The following is a 25,155-nucleotide window of genomic DNA, read 5'->3' on the forward strand; positions in this document are numbered from 1 at the left end:
ACTATTTTTTTCCTCTTTACATACCTAAAAAAGCTTTTACTATCCTCCTTTATATTATTGGCTAGTTTACCCTCGTACCTCATCTTTTCTCCCCGTATTGCCTTCTTAGTCATCTTCTGTTGCTCTTTAAAAGAGCCCCAATCCTCTGGCTTCCCACTCTTCTTTGCTTTGTTGTACTTCTTCTCTTTTATTTTTATGCTGTCCTTGACTTCCCTTGTCAGCCACGGGTGCCTCTTACTTCCCTTAGAATCTTTCCTCCTCTTTGGGATAAATCCTGCAACTTCTGCATTATTCCCAGGAATATTTGCCATCGCTGTTCCACCGTCTTCCCTGCTAGGGCCTCCTTCCAGTCAATTCTGGCCAGCTCCTGCCTCATGCCTCTGTAATCCCCTTTGCTATACTGTAAAACTAACACTTCCGATTTTCCCTTCTCCCTCTCAATTTGCAGAGTAAAACTTATCATATTGTGATCACTGCCTCCTAATGGCTCTTTTACCTCGAGCCCCCTTATCAGATCAGGATCATTAGCAGTCTTAATAAAATCACATTATAAGTATACTGACTAAATGTGAATTTGCACTGAAAATGTGTGTTATTTTCTTTACACACGTTTAATATAGCAATTAGATGTTATCTTGCTTTTCTCTGTATGTGCACACAATATAGAGCCATCAGTTTACGTTGCATCTCATTAGAATCCAGTCTTGATCCATCTGGATTGAAGCAATTCAAAGCTGGCACAATTATTTTTAGTTTTGGCGAAGATAATGCTGCAAAAGATGAAATTACATGAGCAAACTAATCAATAGAACAAGCTTCTGAAAGTTTTAAAGATACGGGCAAAGAAATAATGGAGCCAAATCACACTACCTATGGCTGGAGAAATGCCAACATTTGGTTATTCCTTAGTAAGTGAATCCTAGACTGATGAAAGCTTCCTTCAAATCCAGAATTTGCAGAGTGACAAATGACAGTACATTTTCACTCCACATGGAGTCCTGAATTGAAACCTGATCTTACTTGAAATCCCCATGATTACATATGGGGAAGAAAAAAAAATATTTGTCTCTTCCAGCCCATGCCAGTCAAACCTTTCCAAGATTCAGAATCTCCAATGATTTGAAACTGGATCCCTGACAAATTGAAGTTAATTAATCTTCACTTAATTTATTAGGAAAAATTGTTAGGCTATTTTGCATGATTTTTATATAAGCAATTGGCGGTGGAGGTTGATACGATAGCGGCATTTAAGAATCTTTTGGAGGGGCACATAGATATACAGGGAATGAAGGGATATGGGTCAAGTGCAGGCAGTTGAGATTTGGTCTTGGCATCCATTTTGGCACAGACATTCTGGGCTGAAAGGATGAGTTCCTGTGCTGTACTGTTCTAATATTCTGTGTGTGAAGAGACAAAACCATTAAAACCAAGGTCACTCACAGTCAATGAGATTTAAAAGCCAATATCTAAAGCTTGAGATCATAGAAATACCTGAAACTTCTAGAAACGTATGGTATTGTACTTACATTTGCCAATCAAACTTATTTTTCTGACATTGTGAGCAATTATTCAGTAGTTTATATTTTGAGAGGGTGACCTACAAGCACCACTCTCCCCACTGCAGTCAGTTTCTTTTCAATTGGCTGCACTGCAGCATCTTCTTCTCCCGCTGGCCACAAAAGATTAGTTATGACGATAGAAAAGCTTTTACAATAAATGTCTAGCTATACAACTTCAGTATAACCACTAAGAAAACCAACCCATGTAAGATTAATCCAGTGAAAGGAATTTTCTGAGCTGGCTAATGCCCAAAAGACAGTATATCTATCTTTGTCCTGCTGCCCAATGCACGAGGTCGATGCTATTGGTCTAAAGAACATAATAAAATAATTGCTAATTGATTAAGGCCTATAAAACTGAATAAACGAAAGAGAAAGGAGGCTATAATGTCTATAAACTCGGATTCTTTGTAAAAGTGGATGAGACAGCGAAATTGCTTACTCTTCTTCAAAGAATGACTATCTACAATTTTATTTTATCTGCAGAAGCATAATGTTTTGATTCTATCTTTACAAATGTTACTCAATCAATAACATGGTATACTGGGCATGCCACTGGCCAATTCAATCGGAATATTGTGTATTGTCTAATCCCACCTGCCTGCACACATAGGACATCCCCCTATTTTCAGTATGGTGAAGTGTCTAAATGCCTCTTAAAAATTGCTATTATAACTGCTTCTCCTACATCCCCAGGCAATGTGTTCCAGGCATTCCACGTAGAAAAATATCTTGCCTTGGAAATCTCCTTTTAAACGTCCCCCTCTCATCTGAAAACTATTCCCACTAGAACCGGGCATTTACATACTGGGAAAAAAAGACAGCTGATCTACCCTATTTATGCTCTCATAATTTTAAATACTCTTGCCAGTTCACCCCCTCAGCACCCGACCCTGAGAAAAGACAATCCCAGTTAATTAATCCTCTCAATCTATGAATGATTTATTTGTAATTAATGGTTTACTCTTTAAAAGAAACTTCTGCCAAAAATGACATGTTAATCTATGACATTCTTTGTTATGTGACTGAAAATTTCCTCGGCATTACTCATGAGCTCAGAATTAATTTGTTGTAAAGTACATGGATCATTTTTTTGGCAAAAGAGTTTCATCTGTCAGTTTTTTCCAAAGTATAATTAAATAAATTAACTGAATTTAAATTCCTTCGTGTTAAGTGATTTAAACATTGGATCATTAGCCCAGCCCCCCTGGATTATTACTCAAATTACATACAGGCAAATGTTGTTTTACAGCCTTTACAGAATTCACAAATTACTACCCAAAAACTTGATACAGAATATAATTTGCTTACAGAATTTGTGAAAAAATGTTAAATAAACAAATTTTTTCAATATGTCTTTGTTAAAGCACACACAGATGATGTGGCTTTGCATTACTAAAAATTGCAATACAGACCATTTTCTTGTTATGTAATACCCACATCTCATAATGCACCATCTATGCTACCATAAATTATTAGCTACCATGAGTAACTGCACAGTTTACATACAAATTTAATAATTTTATACATTTCATCATGTTTGTGTATTCGCTTCCGAAAACCCTATTTCTAGGCAGTGAGAATTATCAAACCATAGAATCATAGGATCTTACAGCTCAGGAAAGGGCAGAGGGAGTACTGTATGTCTCAGCTTTTCGAAAGAGCTATTTACTCCTACGTAGCAGCTTTACTTAGTAACACCACAAATTTGTTCTCTTCCCATGCATGTTCAATTGCCCTTTGGAAGCTCCTACAAATTAATTAATATCTGAAAGAACTATGTGAAAAGACAATTTTCTCTCCAGAACTTTGCCAATTATGTTAAATCTATGACCCGTGATATACATTCGACATGAAGAGAAACCATCCTGTCGTTCAAAGCAAAATGTTCTCTTCATTGGTATTCTCTCCAAGGCCTAAATATCCTTTTTAATTTATGATGCCCAGATTAAAATCAATTTATTGTCTCACTTAGTAAAGCTGCCTAGAATTGCACAGCAGAAACAGAACTAGAGATTTGCAAACTTTGAATTTACTTCTGTGGTCAATGCTTCAATTTATGATACCAAGCATTCCATATGCTTTCTCAAATACTTTCTTAACCTATCTGTTAACTTCTAAGATCAGCGAATTTGCAAACTAAGCCCTCCCTTTTTAATACTCTCTAAATCAGTACAATTTTACTTTTTTCCCTTCCAAACTATTAAATTATCTCTGCATGGGCTTGCTCTTTTCAATAATCTGCCCATGTTTAGTGTTTTAGTTTATAGATACAGCATGGAAACAGGCCCTTTGGCCCACTGAGTCCACACCAACCATTGATTACCCGTTCAAACTAAATCTATGTCATCCCACTTGCTCATACCTTCCTTACACATTAGGAGTAATTTTCCAGAGGCCAGTTTTAGATTTTTTTTTAGATTTAGAGATACAGCGCAGAAACAGGCCCATCGGCCCACCGGGTCTGCGCCGCCCAGCGATCCCCGCACACTAACACTATCCTACACCCACTAGGGACAATTTTTACATTTGCCCAGCCAGTTAACCTACATACCTGTAACGTCTTTGGAGTGTGGGGGGAAACCGAAGATCTCGGAGTAAACCCACGCAGGTCACGGGGAGAACGTACAAACTCCGTACAGACGGCGCCCGTAGTCCGGATCGAACCTGAGTCTCCGGCGCTGCATTCGCTGTAAGGCAGCAACACTACCGCTGCGCCACCGCGCCACCTATAAAACCCATACAGCTTATGGAAACCTGAGCACCCAGAGGAATCCCATGCAGTCACAGAGAGAACATGCAAACACCACACAGACAGCATCCAAGGTCAGGGTCGAACCTTTAATGAGTTACTGATATTGAGTCAAGAACAAAAGAGGACAATAGAGGAGTCTACATTATGGGGAACAGGCTGGCAAGTGGAGCTGAAGCAAAACATTAGATCAGTCATGATCTTATTGAAACGTCATGTCCATGTGGCCTACTCTAATTCAAGATTCAAGATAGCTTTATTGTCATCCAAATTGGACGAAATTCAGTCACCCACAGTCCAACAACAAAAGCATCAAAATAGGCATTAAAATTACACAACCCCCAAAACACACAAAAGAAACATCCATCAAGAAAACATCCATCACAGTGAGTCTCCTCCAGTCCTCTCCTCACTGTGATGGAAGGCCACAATGTCTTTTCCCTTCTCCTGCTGTCCTCTCCCGCGGTCAGGTTGTTGTGGTTGCAGGCCGCGCCGGACGGTCCGCAGCGGGCAGAGCCTAAGGCGAGTCGCAGCCGCTCCCACAGCCTCCGAAGACGGCTGGCTCCGCCGATGATAAGTCCGATCCGGGGCAGGCGAACACGCTGCTGCTGCAGCTGTTGCTGCACGTCGGGGCGGTCGTGGCTCCCGACATTGAAGCCCCCGCCCAGCAGAGAAATATCTTAGGCCGCGCCGGACGGTGAAATGTCCGCGACCCAAGGCGGGCGAACACGCTGCCGCTGCCGGAGCTCCCGATGTCGGCATCCACGCGGCCCGAGCCTAAGGCGAGTGCAGCTGCTCCCGCAGCCTCCGAAGACGGCCAGCTCCGCTGATGGTAAGTCCGATCCGCGGGCTCTGCGAACCGGAGCCCTGGAGGGCGACAGCTCCAGGAATTGGGCCGATGGTAGGCCGCAGCAGGAACGGAGACACCACCCAGAAAACAAAGGTCGGGTCTCCGTTCGGAAGGGACACATATTTACAATTTTACAGTTCCCCCCTCCCCCCCACATACACACATAGTACACAAACACAAAAACACGACATCACAACTACAATTAAGACAAAAAAACAACAAAAACACAAAGACAAATGGACCGCAGGTAAGCCGCAGCTGCTATGGCACGGGGTATCATCTGCAATTACTGTATTTACAGGAATGTCAGGACAGTTGTGGTGGGGAGATGGGAGAATTGGGGAACGATCCCATGTTCCCAATGTTGGGGTAGTCCAGAACCAGGGGCCACAGTTTAAGAATAAGGGGTAGGCTATTTAGAACAGAGATGAGGAAAAACTTTTTCAGTCAGAGAGTTGTAAATCTGTGGAATTCTCTGCCTCAGAAGGCAGTGGAGGCCAATTCTCTGGATGCTTTCAAGAGAGAGCTAGATAAAGCTCAAAGATAGTGGAGTCGGGGGGTATGGGGAGAAGGCAGGAACGGGGTACTGATTGTGAATGATCAGCCATGATCACATTGAATGGCGGTGCTGGCTCGAAGGGCTGAATGGCCTACTCCTGCATCTATTGTCTATAACTAATTCTCGGATGAAGTGCACATGCAAATTCACCAAGTTTTTGTTTCCAACCATTCGTTGTGCTTCCAACCATTAATTGTGCTTAATTTAGAGTTGTGTCAATGGGGTGTAATTTCAGCTCATTTCATCTCATGATTCTTTCCCATCATCCTGGGAGCTATATCCTGGCCTTTGTGCTATGTTGCGAACATGCTTGGGATAAGGTTATTGTTGTGGAGTTGCAAAGCCCATGAATTCCCAGTAAAATGCATTTTAGAAAAATCGTGGAAAACCTGTAGAAGTTTTCTACCCATCTTCCTCCATTTCCCTTTTTTGCCTGCTAGAGACGAGTTATTGGGTTTTGGAATGTCTGACTACAGCATCAATCACACAAGACCCAGCAATAACCCACCAACATTTGTAAAAGTCACATGGTTAGCACACTATTTGGTCAACTTTCTAGAAAAACATGCAAACTGACTTTGCAGAATAACCCCACCACAGATGAATTACTATCATTCAATTCACAGCAAAGACCATGTCTGACGGAAAGAATCTTCTACAGGTTTTCCACAATTTTTCTAAAATGCATCCCCAATTTTACTGGGAATTCATGGGCTTTGCAACTCCACAACAATAACCTTATCCCACTTCATCCGAGAATTAGTTTACCTTGTTTTTTATACATTCAGCACAGTGTTTGAAAATAAGATTACATGTATTTAAGGGCCTGATACAACTGTCAAGTGAGTTTATTAAAAGATTAAAAGTATACAATATTCCAATCACCCTCTCCATCACATTAAAGATCCTAATCAGGTTCATCAGATGCAAGTTTTGCTGGATGTCTCTCATTCACCAAGCAAGAGTAAGTTTTGTTCTCGTCAAAGTCCTGGTAGTTTTTCCACCACTGGAATAAGACGGGCAGGTCTGTGGATACCAGATTTATCCCTTCTTTTCTGAATAAGGATCTAACATTTGATATCCTCCAGGCCTCTGAAACCACTATCATATATACAAGCAGCATTGAAAAATTATGCCATCTCCAGTTAGCTTTTCTCAGCACTTTAAGATAATCTAAAACATTTGACCTCAACTTTTCAGTAATACAAGCCTATTTCACAAATCCTTGCAATTTCGATTTGGAATTGAATATGGGGTTTCATCATATGTTCCCTTTATTTTCTTATTTGCTCGGATTATTTTTACTTGCATGAAATGGCTTGACTATAACTGCTCGATTTGCACCATAAACCATCCGTTTGCATTTCATTTTAGCCTCAATTTTCTTTCTCATATTGGAGTTCAAGTTTTGAATCACTGTTTTTCTCCTGATGTGAATGTGCTTGGTTAGTATCTAATGTACCTCTATCCTGAAGGATAGCCTTTACTGTACTCCTGGCCATTTTTATTGTAGGACAAGCTGTGCTAGGTTCTTACTCAAAAATAAAAGAAAATGGCTCTCTTCTAGGTATTTTGCTTTTGATTTATCTGTGGACTTTTGACTACATTGACTATTTCTATTATGGCCACTGTTATATGAATGTTCTCCCACTGCATTATGGTCTCTACTTTAATCCCAAGAACAAACTCAAGCACTATTCCTTCCTCAGTGAACCCTAGAAATGGATACCAATATTAGAAGTTTTTCTCCGTTTTCTATGTACCTTGACTTGTTTTTGCTGCAACGCACTGGTACTCTTCCTCCAACAAATTAGTTTGAATACTCCACCACAGCATTGGTCTCACCCTATACTAGAAACATAGAGAACAGGTGCAGGAGGCAGTGACCATAAACTGATAAGTTTTAATCTACAAATTGAGAGGGAGAAGAGAAAATCATAAGTCTCAGTATTACAGTATATAGCAAAGGGGATTATAGGCATGAGCTGGCCAGATTTGACTGGAAGGAGATCCTAGCAGGGAAGACGGTGGAACAGCAATGGCAGGTATTTCTGGGAATAATGCAGAAGTTGCAGGATCAATTCATCCCAAAGAGGAGGTAAGATTCTAAGGGGAGTAAGAGGCACCCGTGGCTGACAAGGGAAGTCAAGGACAGCATAAAAATAAAAGAGAAGAAGTACAACAAAGCAAAGAAGAGTGGGAAGCCAGAGGATTGGGACTCTTTTAAAGAGCGACAGAAGATAACTAAAAAGGCAATACGGAGAAAAAAGATGAGGTACGAAGGTAAGCTAGCCAATAATATAAAGGAAGATAGTAAAAGCTTCTTTAGGTACGTGAAGAGGAAAAAAAATAATGAAGGCAAATGTGGGTCCCTTGAAGGCAGAAGCAGGTGAATTTATTATGGGGAACAAGGAAATGGCAGACGAGATGAACCGGTACTTTGGATCTGTCTTCACTAAGGAAGATAGAAACAATCTCCCAGATGTTCTAGTGACCAGAGATCCTAGGGTGACGGAGGAACTGAAGGAAATTCACATTAGGCAGGAAATGGTGTTGGGTAGACTGATGGTACTGAAGGCTGATAAATCCCGAGGGCCTGATGGTCTGTATCCCAGGGTACTTAAGGGTAGCTTAATGTTATCCTACTTTTTAAGAAAGGAGGGAGAGAAAAAACAGGAAATTATAGACCAGTGAGTCTGACATCTGTGGTGGGGAAGATGCTGGAGCCAATTATAAAAGACAAAATTGCGGAGCATTTGGAGAGCAGTAACAGGATCGTTCCGAGTCAGCGTGGATTTACGAAGGTGAAATCATGCTTGACTAATCTTCTGGAATTTTTTGAGGATGTAACTAGGAAAATGGACAGGAAAGAGCCGGTGGATGTAGTGTACCTTGACTTTCAGAAAGCCCTCGACAAGGTCCCACATAGGAGATTAGTGGGCAAAATTAGAGCAAAATTAGAGCACATGGTATTGGGGGTAGGGTACTGATATGGATAGAAAATTGGTTGGCAGACAGAAAGCAAAGATTGGGGATAAATGGGACCCTCTCAGAATGGCAGGCAGTGACTAGTGGGGTACCGCAAGGCTCGGTGCTGGGACCGCAGCTATTTACAATATACATTAATGACTTGGATGAAGGGATTAAAAGTAAAATGAGCAAAATTACAGATGACACAAAGCTGGGTGGCCGTGTGAACTGTGAGGAAGATGCTATGAGGTTGCAGAGTGACTTGGACAGGTTGTGCGAGTGGGCAGATGCATGGCAGATGCAGTTTTATGTGGATAAATGTGAGGTTATCCACTTTGGTGGTAAGAATAGGAAGGCAGATTATTATCAGAATGGTGTCAAGTTAGGAAAAGGGGACATACAACGAGATCTGGGTGTCCTGTTGTTGTTCGTCCTTCGGGTTCGAAGATGACCATGACTTCACTTTCAGTTGGAGGATTGGTGACTGTGGGTCCTGAAGTGACTGGTGAGGCCAATCTGGGCCCGGAAGGCACGCCCACACGTAGGGCACAAGTGGATGGGTGCTGCAGTGGAAGTGGAGGTCCTAGTGCATCAGTCACTGAAAGGAAGCATGCAGGTACAGCAGGCAGTGAAGAAAGCCAATGGAATGTTGGCCTTCATAACAGAGTTGAGTATAGGAGCAAAGAGGTCCTTCTGCAGTTGTACAGGGCCCTAGTGAGACTGCACCTGGAGTACTGTATGCAGTTTTGGTCTCCAAAGTTGAGGAAGGATATTCTTGCTATTGAGGGCGTGCAGCGTAGGTTCACTAGGTTAATTCCCGGAATGGCGGGACTGTCGTATGTTGAAACACTGGAGCGACTAAGCTTGTATACACTGGAATTTAGAAGGATGAGAGAGGATCTTATTGAAACCTATGAGATTATTAAGGGATTGGACACGTTATAGGCAGGAAATATGTTCCCAATGTTGGGGGAGTCCAGAACCAAGGTCCACAGTTTAAGAATAAGGGGTAGACCATTTAGAACAGAGATGAGGAAAATCTTTTTCAGTCAGAGAGTTGTGAATCTGTGGAATTCTCTGCCTCAGAAGGCAGTGGAGGCCAATTCTCTGAATGCATTCAAGAGAGAGCTAGATAGAGCTCTTAAGGATAGCGGAGTCAGGGGTTATGGGGAGAAGGCACGAACGGGGTACTGATTGAGAATGATCAGCCATGATCACATTGAATGGTGGTGCTGGCTCGAAGGGCCGAATGGCATACTCCTGCACCTATTGTCTATTCATAAATCCATGTTGACTTGGACCAATCCTTTTACTGCTATCCAAATGCGCCGTTATTACCTCTTTAATAATTGACTCCAGCGTCTACCCCACCACCGATATCAGGCTAACTGGTCTATAATTCCCTGTTTTGAAAAGTGGGATAACAGAAGCTACCCTCCAATCCACAGGAACTGATCCTAAATCGAGAGAACATTGGAAAATGATCACCAATGCGTCCAAGATTTCTAGAGCCACCTCCTTGAGTATCCTGGAATGCAGACCATCAGACCCTGGGGATTTATCAGCCTTCAGTCGCATCAATCTACCCAATACTATTTCTCCCCAAATGCAAATTCCTTTCAGTTCCTCTGTCTCCCTAGATCCTCTATCCTCTAGTACATCTGGGAGATTGTGTCCTCCTTAGTGAAGACAGATCTGAAGTACCTGCTCAATTCTTCTCCCATTTCCTTGTTACCCATAATAATTTCACCCATTTCTGCCTTCAAGGGACCTACATTTGTCTTTACTAATCTTTTTCTCTTAACATACCTAAAGAAGTTTTTACTATCCTTCTTTATATTCTTGGCAAGATTACCCTCGTACTTCATCTTTTCACCCCATATTGACCTTTTTATTATCTTCTGTTGTCTTTTGAAAGTTCCCCAATCCTCTGGCTTCCCGCTACTCTTTGCTATGTTATACAACTTTTCTTTTAGTTTTATTCCATCCCTAACTTCCCTTGTCAGCCAGGATTGGCTCTCACTCCCCTTAGAACTTTTCTTCCTCTTTGGAATGAAATGATGCTGCATCTTCTGGATTATGTCCAGAAATTCCTGCAATTGCTGTTCCACCGTCATTCCTGCTAGGATCCTTTTCCAGTTGACCTTGGCCAGCTCCTCTCTCATGCCTTCATAGTCCCCTTTGTTCAACTGCAACATTAACACTTCTGATTTAACTTTCTCCCTCTCAAATTGCAGATTAAAACTAATCATATTATGGTCACTACCTCCAAGCGGTTCCTTTACCTTGAGTTCCCTTATTAAATCTGATTCATTGGGCAACACTAAATCCAGAATTGCCTTCTCTCTGGTAGGCTCCAGTACAAGCTGCTCTAAGCATCCATCTCGGAGGCACTACAAACTCCCTTTCTTGGGGTCCAGATCCAACCTGATTTTCCCAGTCTACCTACATATTGTAACCACAGTGGCATTACCTTTGTTACATGCCAGTTTTAACTCCTGCTGCAACTTGCACCCTATATCCAGGCTACTGTTTGGGGGCCTGTAGAGAACTCCGATTAGTGTCTTCTTACCTTTACTGTTGCACAAGCCCCTCTCATCCCATAACTAATTGTGATGGTCAAGGAACCTGTATCACTTTATCCAGTCATGCATTCACCTGCAGCATTATGTTTGAATTCATTAGCTTGTGACAGAAAAAAATCCAAAAATAATGATCTTTCAAATACTTGAAAAGACAGAGCCGGTAGCATTCAGCAGGTCTAATTGCATCAGCAGAGAGAGAAACGTGAAATTGCAGGTCAAGGATCCTTCATCAGAAAGTGAGAAAATAAGAAAACCAGCATGATTTATGTTGCAGAAAAGAGGAAAGTGGAAAAAGCAATGGTAATATCTGTGATAGAGTATAGGCCAAATTATGAAATCAGCTTTTGGAGACCCAAAATATTTCAAACAAAGTTAAAGTCACGTCTGTGGAGAAAGAAAAGGAGCTGGTTTCTATGTTTTGTTGTTTGTTTTTGAGCAGAAGCATAGGAGGAGATTTGATAGAGATATTCAAAATCTTGAACAAATTAAAGTTAGAAACCATCTCCAGTGCCAGAAAGAATGATTACCTGAGGTACAAATTTATCTGCTATTATATGATCTAAAATACACCACCTGATAGGATGGTGAAATTGGATTAAATGATAATTTTCAGAAGGAAATTGGATACAAATGAAATGATTATTAACAGAATGGGATGCTGTTTAAATTATTCCAAGCTGACATATCACTTGGTTTAATTTAAAATCGTAAATTGTTTTGAAAATTGTGACACATGAATGCATAAAAGTTCAAAACAAAATACTAGGTATTTGCAAAAAAACAACAAAAATATGAACATTTTGACAGATGTCCCTTTCATTCCTGAATACTGTCATTACTGGAAATGGCAAAGACTTTTTAACTTCAAGTTTGTCTTAAGGGTGTAAGCACGTTCAATGGTTGTTTCAGGTTTCTCCGCTGGGCTAATTGTAATAAATCAAATACATTCCAACAGTCAAGCCACTTTCCTTTCCCTCTCAATGCATCATGGTCTAAATTGTTTTATACCAACAGCAAGCTACTAAGATGCAACATATTCACAGTGTTATTGTACTGTTTTCAGGTGCTAATTTCAAGCAACCCTGTGTACATTCATATTTTGAAATCCAGCTAAATTCAGACACTAAAACAAATTATATTCACATCTTGCATTAAATCACATTTTTTAAAAGTTCATACAAATCTCAAAGGGAATTTAAGCAAACAAGTATTTCCAAAATAACTAAATGTCCTTACCTTTTGCAAACTTGTAGGGTTGAGCTGCGTTTTGTCAATAATTTTTATTGCAACCTAGAGGGAAATTCAGGAATGATTAACGGCTCTTTCATATAATGGGAATTATTCAACTTCTGTTTGTGTAAATCAAGTACAGCAAATCTGAAGTATTAAATGCATAAAATTTCATTTTCAGTCTCGAAGTTGACAGCATATGTGCTTAATGAACATCTGAGGTTTAAAACTTTTATCTTTCAAATACATTCTGGATTGTACACCAGGATGCAGCATAAGTATGTCCTGATTAAAGTGGTAATTTTAGATCATCAATTTAGGGAGTGAATGAAGGACACATATTGATATACTCTGTCAATAACACAAAATAGTGACACAGAATTAAACTAGCTGAGCAAAGAACTGAAGAAGTGAAGTAAGGAGGACAAGTGAAATTAAATGCAGTAACATTTAAACAAGTGCAGTTATAAAGTGAAGATTTACAGTAATAAACATTATAAGAAAAGCATTCCAATTTAGAAATTATACCAACATTTTGTTCAGCATTTGAACCACAAAAGAAAATACTGGAAGACATAGCTTTAAGGTGAAAGCGGCAACGTTTAAAGGAGATATGCAGGGTATTTTTCTACATACAGAGGGCGGTGAGTGCCTGCAACGCACTGCCAGAGGTGGTGGTTGAAGCAGATACATTACTGGCATTTAAAAGACCTTTGCATACGCATCGGAATATGCAGGAACTGGAGGGATATGGGTTATATGCAGGAAGATAAGTGATGGTCTTGGCATCATGTTCGGCACATTGTGGGCTGAAGAGCCTGTTCTTGTGCTGTACTGTTCCATATTCCAATAAGAAAAGATGTGATTACATAACGGGAATTCTGAAATAGATAGGTCACCACAGGAAAACTAATTAAATTTTTTATTTAACCTCCATGTGAGCAAGCACATTTATATACACTGCTCCCATCAACTCCGTTGCCTTCATTTCCATATCCAATCTAACCTTAAATGTTCAGTTTATGTTTCAACTATTAATCCTGTGTCTTCTGTTCTAAAGCTGTTATATATAATATTGAAAAAGAAAGATATTTTCAACCACAACTATTGTAATCAATTTACTTTTAACTTAACACAATGCAGGTTGTGGATGATACAAGGAGGAAAATAATCATCAGTTTTGCTCGCCCACCTTCCTATACAATGATTATGACAAAATTTTCATACCTGCCACTATCCTACTGAAAATCAAAAGTAAATGGAGATACTGAAAATCCAAAATAACAGCTGGTTGAAAGAAAAATAGTCAAAGTTTCAGCAAAAAAAAACAGGCTGCTGGATGAATACAGCAGCTCAAGCAGCATCTGTGGGGAGAAATGGATAGTCAACTTTTTGCACCAAGGCGCTTCACCTATATTGAAAGATTAAAAGCGAGAAAGGCTCAAGGCCTCTGTCCAGACTAGGACTCAGGAAAATGGAAAACATTACTAAGGCACCTGTGTGGAAAGTCTAATCACCAAAGGAGATTCAATACAGGAACTTACAAAATGGAAAGGAGTCCTTGTGGGAGGAATAGCTTGTTTTATGCAAGCTATGGAATCTGTGGGAATGTGAGGAATACCTGTGGCGATACCAAACTGATAGAAATCCAGAAAGGAAAGGGGGAGCCAGAGATAGACAGCATGAAGTTAAGCCGAGTAGCTCTAACATCGACCATAATTAAGTGATTTGAAAGGACGGTAATGGCCCACCACAGCACCAGTCAGCTGGACAATATAGATACCATGCGAATTGAATACAAGTAAAAAAGATCCATGGAAGACCGCATCTCCTTTGCACTATAGTCAATTCTGGATTATTTTGATAATACAAAACCTGCTCACTAACTGCAACTCAACCTTCATTAAAAAAACGCATGAGGTTATTTACTTTCTCAAGCACCCGAGAAGATTTGGCATGTCCATGAGGATTCTCTCGAACTTCTACCATGGAAAGGAACTTGAGGGTCGAGATGTCGAGACTTAAGACAGGTTCTTCTGCACTTCTAGCAGACTTCTGAACCGATCACCTCTTTCACACCCCATTTCTAGAGGTGCTACCACGTATTCTTAGTCTAGACTCAAGAGTCATACAGCACGGAAACAGGCCGTTCGGGCCCAGCTTGCCCATGCCAGCCAAGATGCCCCATCTACATTAGTCGCAGCTGCCCGCATTTGGGCCATATCCTATCTAAACTCCACCATTTGGTTATTCAGTTATTATACGTTAGGTTTTTTCACACTGCCTCATGTTACACCACAATCTTTACTCTTCTCCGGTTTTGCACTCATCGTTGTATTTATTACTGTATTTATCTTTACCATGTTTACTGTTTATGAGTTTCATGCAGACAAAGAATTTCATTGCACGCTGATTTATATGACAATAAACTAATTTGATCTTAAGAGCACAATAGCATGGAGAGTTTTATCACTGAAGATAATGAATTAACAACAGAGAAACGGTCTTTTGCAGGTGTGTACAGAATTTGCAGATATTGAAGTGTAAATGGAAATATTTTAATACTTGGCTTATTCAATTTCATGTGGTCCTTATCAGTACTTTATCATAATGGGAGGTGCTTCCTGTGCACTACATCAAAAGAAGAGCATATAGAAACAGTTCATTCAGGTCAAATGCTAGAAATACTCAGCATATCAAACAGAATCTCTGCAGTCAAAAACAGAATTATGCTTTCAGTTTGATAAGAAAACTAACAATCAAACATGCTTTAACTTGTAGAAAAGAGGAATGGTGGAGAGAGCAAATGAGATGACAGCAATAGGGTAGAGACCAAGTGATTCTGAGTGACAAGTGACCAAAGAGGCTGAAGGCTTGTTAATCACTGATGATCTGTTTGAATGAGAAGAGTGAAAACTAAACAAGGGAAAGAAAAGGGGGAATAAAATAGCAATACACAACAGAAGCAGAACACTGCAGATGCTGGAAATAAAACAGATTGCTGGAAATATTCATTGTCAGGCAGCATCGGTGGAGAGAGGAAAGAAAATCCATATCTACTGTCTTAGGCTAATATGTCACAAGTAACTATTCCAACATAATTTACTGAGGTCTTTCCCAAATTGGAGAAACCAAATGCAGGGGTGTGGGGTGCACCTCTTTATTCTACACGGGTGACAAACCCCATGTTGGATGTCACTACTTCTCCATCTCGTTCTCACCTGTCTTGGGTTTTTTTGAGAATTTCAACAAAACGCAAGCTGAAGAAACAGCACCTCATCTTCTGATGGCACAATTCAAGCCTCAGGACTTAATGCTGAAGTTAACACTTTCAGTCAGCCAGCCTTTCTGGTTTGTATCAGAACTGACTGGTTCTGCTGAAAGGCAATCAATCTAAGTCAGTAACTTGTTTTTTTTATCCACTCAAACGCTGGCTAATATGCAGGAGCATTTACAGATTTCTTTTTATTTCAGATTTCCACCATCCGTAATCTTTTGCTTCTTGTAATTTGTACTATATTGCAGTTCCTGCAATTTTTGGTTTCTGTCTTCTGCATTTACTTGCAGCCCTCAAGACAAATAATCTGCAATTAATAAGCCTTATAATCACTCTTTCTTGGGCAACACTGAGCAAAAAGCTATGTCATTCAGTCTCCTTTTGACTCCACCCCACCACAGACATTCCTCTTCACCTTATTCCTTCTCTGGAACTTAAATCGTGTTTATTTTCTAAATTTTCTCAGTTCTAATTATAGGTCACTTACCTGAAACATTAACCCAATTTCTCTGTCCATCAATGATGCCTGTTCTGCTGGATATTTCCAGTATTCTGTTTCCATTACAGAATTCCAGCAAAGGCATTTTTGTTTTTGCTCTTTGATAGGAAACACTTTCCTATACAGCTCATATATTTTCTATTGGTAGACTTTGGATCGTTAGAGGTTTACAAAAGCATCTGCTTTTGATCCAATTTTAAAATGTGAACAAATTATATAGACATTTGTAGATCAATTTACCTCTCTTCCGGTGAGGATGTGTCTAGCCAGCTTTACCTTTGCAAAGTTTCCTTTGCCTATAGTTTTCAGAAGCCTATAGTTTCCAATGTGTGGCTGTTCATCAGCACACGATGTAATTGAATTGCGGACTCGTGTTCCCCCAGAGCGAGTGGACCGAGAAGAAACCTCTGAACGGCCGTCCATATGAGAAGTATGCTGAAATGGAATACACAAGAATATTAGTTTAATATCTTTAGTAGTTTCAAATCAAATTGTCATGACATTTATTTCACGTAGTTTATGGAATTTTAAATGAAATAAACAATGACCATGGATAACATGTCTAAAGTCAAGCTTCTGTACTCTTCTGGCAAAGATAAATTTAAAATAACTGCAATATAGTCAATCAAAATTTTATGTTCTTTGCCAGGTATGAGTCTTTTCTGACTTTCAAAAACTTAACTGCAATATTATAATACAATGTAATAAATTTGAAACAGAATAATGTATTTCTATGGTTTCGTTAGAGCAAACATTTTTGTGACTATCATTTCAAGGTGAATTCCGATAGCTCCAACAGCAACCATGTACAGTACAAGAGGATTAACGCAATGATAGAAATAATGGAAGAACTCAGCCAGTCAAGTGGCATCTATGGGAAAAGAAACCAGTTAATATTTCAGGATCAAAGCCCTTCATCAAGAACTTCTCCAACCCGAAACACCAACTGGTTTCTTTTTAATGGAGCTCTTTTGGTCTTAAATTGAGAGTTTAGAGGATGGAAGCTTTGTGTTTTAGAGTTATAATAATCAGTGAAAGGTTAAATAATGTATTGGACAGTACAATAGGTAAAAACCGTAACATCTCAGGAAGTATAAAATGCCACATAGCTAGTGCTTTCTACCTAATTACAACTGAGATTTATTTACATAGGACTTGTTTGAAGAGAAGAAACTTTAAGACCTTTAAGTATATTTTGTAATCTTAAAAGTTACAGGAAGTTCTTTTGGTGCCTGGGGCAGTCTTTATCACCCAACTGATATCACTGAAATAACTGTCGTATGTGATTAACTACCTTTACTACAATAGTCGTTATGTTTCAACAGTATTTCATTGGCTGGAATTCCTTTGGGTGTCCAAAGGATATAATAAGTGACTATACAAATACATATATATTTTTTTAATCTATTGGCATCGAGGGCGACTCACTTCCAAACTAATTTTGTGCGTTACGAGGTGGCCAATGTGGCCAGTTTTGGGACTACAAATTCTTTCCCAGATAGGACAGGTGGTTGCTGACAAGACTGAAACGGTAGCTCGTGAGGTAATGCGTCCTTCAGTCATTTACACAGGGTTTCTATTTGCTTCTGATACATGATCATGTGGATCTCAAAGTCATGCTCAATGTTCCTGCTCCACTCAGAGCAGGTCATAACATCTCTGCAGTTACATAATAACAAACAACAAGGTGTTTAACATGACAAACCAAATAAATTGTCTCCAAGCCAGACAAGTTGAAATTTGGACAAAAGCTTGTTCAAGTAAGGTTTTAAAAAGCATCTTATTGGCAGAAAGGTAAAGAAGGGTCTTGACCCAAAACGCCACCTATCCATTACCTCCACGATGCTGCCTGACCTGCTGAGTTACTCCAGTACTTTGTGTTTTGCAAAAGGATGGAATTTCAGTTTAGGTTCTTGGTAGCTGGAAGAATAACTGCCAATATTGGAATGCTGAAAACAGGGATGTATAAGTGGATGATTAGAAAAATATAGGTATCAGTGAGGATGCGAGGGGGCCTGGGGGGGGGGGGGGGCTGAGGGAAGAGAGGCATCATCATGTGCTTTGAGGAAAAAGTAACATAGAAAATAGGTGCAGGAGTAGGCCATTCAGCCCAGCCAGCACCGCCATTCAATATGATAATGGCTGATCATCTAAAATCAGTATCCCATTCCTGCTTTTTCCCCATATCCCTTGATTCCTTTAGCCATAATAGCTAAATCTAACTCTCTCTTGAAAACATCCAGTAAATTGGACTCTACTGCCTTCTGTGATAGGCATTATGTTCACAAATCCTCGCAGACGTGTCTCAATGGAACATTAGCATACTTTAGACCTTACAAAATATATATTTATGTTACACAAGGGACTTTAATGTTAATTTATCAATTGAAATTACTCAAACCAATATATCAACTCAAATTATCTCTATTACCACCAGTAACAGGCATGTAATTTTAGTTCAATCACTGACTACATCTCTCTCATTCAGAGATTTGGGTTTAAATTCCAATGTTCTTTAGCTAAAGGGACAGAAAAGTTTTCCAAATGCTGTTGAAAATATTCATCCCAAAAACATTAGATTAATTTACACGGTAGTCTTATTTCTATTTGTTGGTGCAAACTAAGTGCAAATCAGTTGCCACAAAAGGACCATATCTCAAAAATCATTAATTGGTTTTGAAGATACAATCTGTCCCATCTATGAAAGAGTTTGCAGTCCCCAAAACGATTGGCCACTATGCAACCCACAAAAAAGCATTGAAAGTGAGTCATCCTCAATTACAAAACCTGCCGAAAAAGATAAATGTTATGGATTTATCGAATCATTTATTTGACATATAACAAAGATAGAATATTACCACTGAAAAAGTTGCAAATAGTAAATAGCAGACCATTGCAAGCACCCATTATTCTTCATTTAATTTCCTGATTATACATGATTACAAACAATTAGCCAACCAGCTTTATCTTTGGAAATGGGGCCAATCCAAATACATTCAAAGCTGAAACAGAAACAGAAAACAATGGACATCTATGGAAAGAATCTAAGTCAATGTTTCAGGTTAATGATCTTTTGCAACATAATATCATTGACTTGAAATTCGAACTCTGTTATCCCACTGCAGATGCTGCCTGATCACAGAATCTTACCTGTGTTTCCAGTGTTTATTTCAAATTTGCAGAAACAAACTCACTTCCCCAAATCCATATTAACATAACCATTAGTGTGTAGTCTGAGGATATCAGAACAGTAGAACCTCTGTTTTCCACAATTTCCATCCAAGTTCCATCAAGTTCTTAAATGTTTGAAGATGAATTGCTTTACGATGAAGCAATAAAATTATCAATAATTCACTGAGATCTTTGTTTGTACTTTCTGATGTATGTGTGAGATAGAGTCAGAGTCACAGAGTCTTATTGGAAACAGGTCCTTCAGCCTAACACAACCAAGCCCTACTTAAGTAGTCGCATTTGCCTGTTTTTGGCAAACAGGCCCTCCAGCTTATATCCCTCCAAGCCCATCCCATCTGTGTACCTGTCTTTGAAAATTTTATTGTATCTGCTACCTCTGACAGCTTATTAGGGATATCCACCATCTTCTGTGTGAATAGGTTGCCCCTCAGGTTTTTATTAAATCTTTCATCTCTCGCCATAAACCAAGGCACTCTGGCTCTTGATTCCCTGCCCTGGGAAAAAGCCTATCTATTCCCCTCATGATATAATACACTGCGCAGCATTTGAACTCGAAGGAAAAAAGTCCTAGCCTGGCCAACCTCTCCCTACAGCTCAGACCCTCAAGTTCTGACAACATCCCCATAAATCTGCAACAGTTTCCAGTTTAATGGCATCTTTCCTATATCACGATGACCAAATCTGAATACAACACTCCAAATACACCCTTGCCATTGCCTAGTACGATTGTAACATAACGTCCCAACCTCTATCTCAATTCCTTGACTGATGAAGGTGAGTGTGCCAAAAGCTTTGTTCACTACCTATCCACCAGCCATGTCACTTTCAGGGAACTATGTACTTGTACTGCAAGATCATTGTGCTTTACAACACTCCCCAGGCCCAACCATTCATTTTGAAGGTCCAACCCGGGTTCGTCTTCACAAAATGCAACAACTGAATTAAGTTCCATTATCTATTCCTCAGCCAACTTGATCAAGATCCCGCTGTATTTTTTGATAACCATCCTGAATGTCTTCCATACCATCTATTTTAGTGTCATCCACACTTAGTAATCATGCCTTGTACTTTCTCATCCAAATTGTTAACATAGATGATGATAAACATCCCAATCTCTGAGACACACCACTACTTACAGGTCTTCAGTTTGAAAAACAACCTTCCACCACCACCTTCTGCTTCCTATCATGAAGGCAATTCTATATCCTGTTAACTAGCTCTTTCTGGATCCTATATGATCTAATCTTCTCAAGCAGCCTTCCATGTTTTGGCTCTACCCAAACTGCAAAAAATCGCAGAGATTTGTAGATTAATCCTAGTCCATCATAGAGCAGCCATCTTAATATTGACTCCATCTACAGTTCACACTGCCTCGGAAAAGTAGCCACCATTATCAAAGAACGGTCCCACCCTGGTCATTCCATCTCTTCCTGCTTAAGTCCGGCAGGAGGTACAGAAGCTTGAAAGCATGCACCACCAGACCTAGGAATAGCTTTTTCTCCTTTCATGAGGCTTCTGAATGGTCTTTCCATAAGCTGGGGTATTCTCCAATTCACCTCTACCCCATTGTGAGCATTGGACTTTGTCTATGGAACGGATGCTCTGCAATAATGAGAACTATATTCTGCACTCTGTATCTTCCACTTTGCTCTCTCCATGTAAAACAAAGCTTTTTACTGTCTCGGTACACGTGACAATAATAAAACAAAAAAGCAGAACCTTATTAAAAGCATGCAGAAATATGCTTTTAAAATCTCTTTGGATTCTTATCTGCTGGAGCTATTTCCCTTTGTCCTCCTTATTTCCTTCTTAAGAATGCTCTTCAATTCCCATACTCCTCTAGGGATCCTCCAGGGATATGCTTGATCCCAGCTGCCTATAGAGAAGCGATGCCTCCTTTTTTTCCTTGACATAATCTCAATTTCTCATCATACAGGGTTTGTACTCCTACCTTCCTTTGCCTATCAATCTGACAGGAACGTACATGCCATGTTCTCTCACTATCCCACTTTGAAAAGCATCCAATTTTCCAGAGTATCACAATAGACAATAGGTGCAGGAGGAGGCCATTCGGCCCTTCGAGCCAGCACCGCCATTCAATGTGATCATGGCTGATCATTCTCAATCAGTACCCCGTTCCTGCCTTCTCCCCATACCCCCTGACTCTGCTATCCTTAAGAGCTCTACCTAGCTCTCTCTTGAATGCATTCAGAGAATTGGCCTCCACTGCCTTCTGAGGCAGAGAATTCCACAGATTCACAACTCTCTGACTGAAAAAGTTTTTCCTCAACTCAGTTCTAAATGGCCTACCCCTTATTCTTAAACTGTGGCCCCTTGTTCTGGACTCCCCCAACATTGGCAACATGTTTCCTGCCTCTAACGTGTCCAACCCCTTAGTAATCCTATACGTTTCGATAAGATCTCCTCTCATCCTTCTAAATTCCAGTGTATACAAGCCTAGTCGCTCCAGTCTTTCAACATATGATAGTCCCGCCATTCCGGGAATTAACCTAGTAAACCTACGCTGAACGCCCTCAATAGCAAGAATATCCTTCCTCAAATTTGGAGACCAAAACTGCACACAGTACTCCAGGTGCAGTCTCACTAGGGCCCTGTACAACTGCAGAAGGACCTCTTTGCTCCTATACTCAACTCCTCTTGTTATGAAGGCCAACATTCCATTGGCTTTCTTCACTGCCTGCTGTACCTGCATGCTTCCTTTCAGTGACCGATGCACTAGGACACCCAGATCTCGTTGTACGTCCCCTGTTCCTAACTTGACACCATTCAGATAATACTCTGCCTTCCTATTCTTACCACCAAAGTGGATAACCTCACACTTATCCACATTAAACTGCATCTGCCATGCATCCGCCCACTCACACAACCTGTCCAAGTCACCCTGCAACCTCATAGCATCTTCCTCACAGTTCACACTACCACCCAGCTTTGTATCATCTGCAAATTTGCTAATGGTACTTTTAATCCCTTCATCCAAGTCAGCAAGTCAGTCAGGTCAGACTGAAGAAGGGTCTCGACCCGAAACATCATCCATTCCCTCTCTCCTATATGCTCCTTGACCTGCTGAGTTACTCCAGCATTTTGTGATACCTTCGATTTGTACCAGCATCTGCAGTTATTTTCCTATCCCATTTTCCAGACGTCAGTTTTTCTGCAAACAACTCACTCCAATCAACTTTTCCAAGTTCATGTCTAATACCATCCAAGTTGCCCTTACATAGAACAGTACAGCACAGGAACAGGCCTTTCTTCCACAATACATGTGGCAAACATGATGCCAAGTAATACTAATCTCCTCTGCCTGCACATTATCCATATCCCTCCATATCCATGCATGTCCCCTAAATACTAATATTGTATCTGCCTCGACCACCCTTAGCACTACTTTCTCTATGTGCACACTACTGTGTGTAAAAAAACTTGCCCTCTTTTAAACATTGCCATTCACGGCTTAAAGCTATACACTGCCGGCCTTGACATTTCCTGCAATACCTACAAAGAGAGGTTGCTCGTCCAGGTAGCTGGATTCTCATCCAGGCAGCATTCTGGTGAACCTCCGGCACACTCTCCAAAGCCTCGTCCTTGACACAATACTCCAAATGCAGTCTAACCAAATTCCTAAAATATACAACTTGATTTTCTCACTCTTATACTCAATGCTCCAATTTGGAACTTTAACCTATGAACCAGCCCCGTCCTTATTCATAACTATTTTAATGCTAATAGAATTGTGGTCATGACACTCAAAAAGCTTGCCCACTGACCTTTCAGTCACTTGCACTATACATGTGGGAGCTGTATTAATCAAAGATCAATTCCAGCTGCAAAACTATGGTCTTTTCAAATTTAGGTTTTATATATTTTCCTAACAATTTAAATGGGATTCTTTATTATGAACCCACCACAGGTACAATGTTGAGAGGATGCCTTTAACAACCTGGTTTAATTTCATGCTCGACAATGTACATTTTATAAAATGGAATTTGCTGCTCTCTTAAAACAAGTAAATAACTAATTATCAAACTGTGTGGTGTGCATTGACACCTGTCAGCTACCCTGACACAATAAAGGCAATGTGGGGGCAGAAAGAGGAGAAAAGGAAGGTGTGGTGTAGTTCAATGGACATCCAAATATCACATTCAAAACAAATATCACATTCATCTCAAATCTCCAACTGCGAGTATTGGAAAGGGTGCAGAAAACTTTTACGAGATGTTGCCAGGACTCCAGGCTTGAGGTATAGGAAAAGGTTGGGCAGGTTATGACTTTATTCTTTGAAGTCCAGGAGCGTGACCTTATAAAGGTGTATAAAATCATTAGGGGGATAGGGTGAATGTATAGAGTCATTTATCCCGAATCCGAAATCAAGAAACCTCAGGACATACGTTTAAGGTGAGAGGGCAAATATTTAATCGGAACTTTCTCACCCAGAGGGTGGTGTGTATATGGAACGAGTGTCGGAGGTAGTTGAGGCAGGTACTCTAACAACATTTAAAAAACATTTGGACAGATACATGGATAAGGCAAGTTTAGAGGGATATGGGCCAAACTGGACTAGCTTAAATGGGGCATCCTAGTCGGCAATAACGAGTTGGATCGAAGTGTAAGAGAATAACTGCAGATGTTGGTACAAATCGAAGGTATTTATTCACAAAATGCTGGAGTAACTCAGCAGGTCAGGCAGCATCTCAGAAGAGAAGGAATGGGCGACGTTTCGAGTCGAGACCTTTCTTCATACTGATCGAAGGGTCTCTTTCAGTGTTGTTTGACTGTATCCTAGTTTAACTACCATATTACTGACATTATTTCCAAGCCATATGTGGGAAAGCCAGGAAGAGCATTTACATTCGCAGGTTCCGCGATATTCCTGTTCCAGTTTCTCGGGTCTCTGATTCTCGTGAAAGATTACTTACATGTTCTGTTTCGCGTTCATTCACTGTTGGTAATGGCGTTCGAGTGGACATTTTGTTTTTTTTTCTTCTAGTTGCAATTTAGCACCGAAGTAATGTAGAAGACTCGATTCAACACATGAGTGGCGAAATGTTCACGAGCAGCGGGCATTCGCTGAAGCCGGCTCGGCCGACTGTGTTTTATATTGTACACAGTGACATGTAGTAGCCCTTAACAAATACACGCCTAGTAGAGTCGAACACCCTTTAAACCCGTCCACATTTTCACATCGAATGGCAACTCCTGCACCTATTTTTCTGTTTGTATGTGCCAAGAGGTCAGGAGACTTTCCGGTGGAATTATTTTGAAGCGCCACCGGTTGAGGAGCTGTTAAGGGTCCAGGGATGCCCGCTGTCTTGTCAGCCTCAATAACAAGGCCCGGCTTCGGCGCGGTGAACGCTCGGCGGCCGCCGCTCAGCTTCCCGGCTCCGGACGCGACGGTCCACTGCCTCGGCTTCTCGCTCCTCAAACATGGAGGCCGCGGGGAGAGGACGATGGCAGATGGCAGAGGGCAGGCAGGTTGGTGGGAAGGGGAGTGGGGAGTGTGTGTATGTGTTTGAGTGAGAGAGAGAGGGGGGGTCCTGGGAAGATGGCCGCCCCGCTCTCCCAGACTGATCGCCCAGCCCAGGGCAGCGGCAGGAAGCGCGTCAACACCGCCCGCGAACCCGCCCACCGGAAAACACGGCCGTCTGGGGAACCAGGGGGAGAAGA

At 40.7% G+C, this 25,155-nt stretch overlaps 1 protein-coding gene across 10 annotated transcripts in view; it reads right to left on the reverse strand.

Annotated features, from left to right (window-relative positions):
• Positions 1 to 25,120, reverse strand: part of mark3a (MAP/microtubule affinity-regulating kinase 3a) — a 96,254-nt gene extending 71,134 nt beyond the window's left edge. For 9 of the 10 annotated variants that reach the window (XM_078406519.1, XM_078406517.1, XM_078406516.1 and 6 more), the window contains exons 1-3: positions 24,408 to 25,120; positions 16,522 to 16,716; positions 12,512 to 12,565 (exon numbers count right to left, since the gene is read on the reverse strand). In XM_078406519.1, coding sequence (XP_078262645.1) covers positions 12,512 to 12,565; positions 16,522 to 16,716; positions 24,408 to 24,458 — 300 coding nt within the window. In that variant the 5' untranslated portion in view covers positions 24,459 to 25,120. The remainder of the gene's footprint in view (positions 1 to 12,511; positions 12,566 to 16,521; positions 16,717 to 24,407) is intronic. The other variant, XM_078406514.1, reaches the window with a different exon arrangement.
• Between the last annotated feature and the right edge of the window lie 35 nt (positions 25,121 to 25,155).

Source organism: Rhinoraja longicauda, chromosome 10 (assembly GCF_053455715.1).
Source record: "Rhinoraja longicauda isolate Sanriku21f chromosome 10, sRhiLon1.1, whole genome shotgun sequence".
Lineage (NCBI taxonomy): Eukaryota > Metazoa > Chordata > Chondrichthyes > Rajiformes > Arhynchobatidae > Rhinoraja > Rhinoraja longicauda.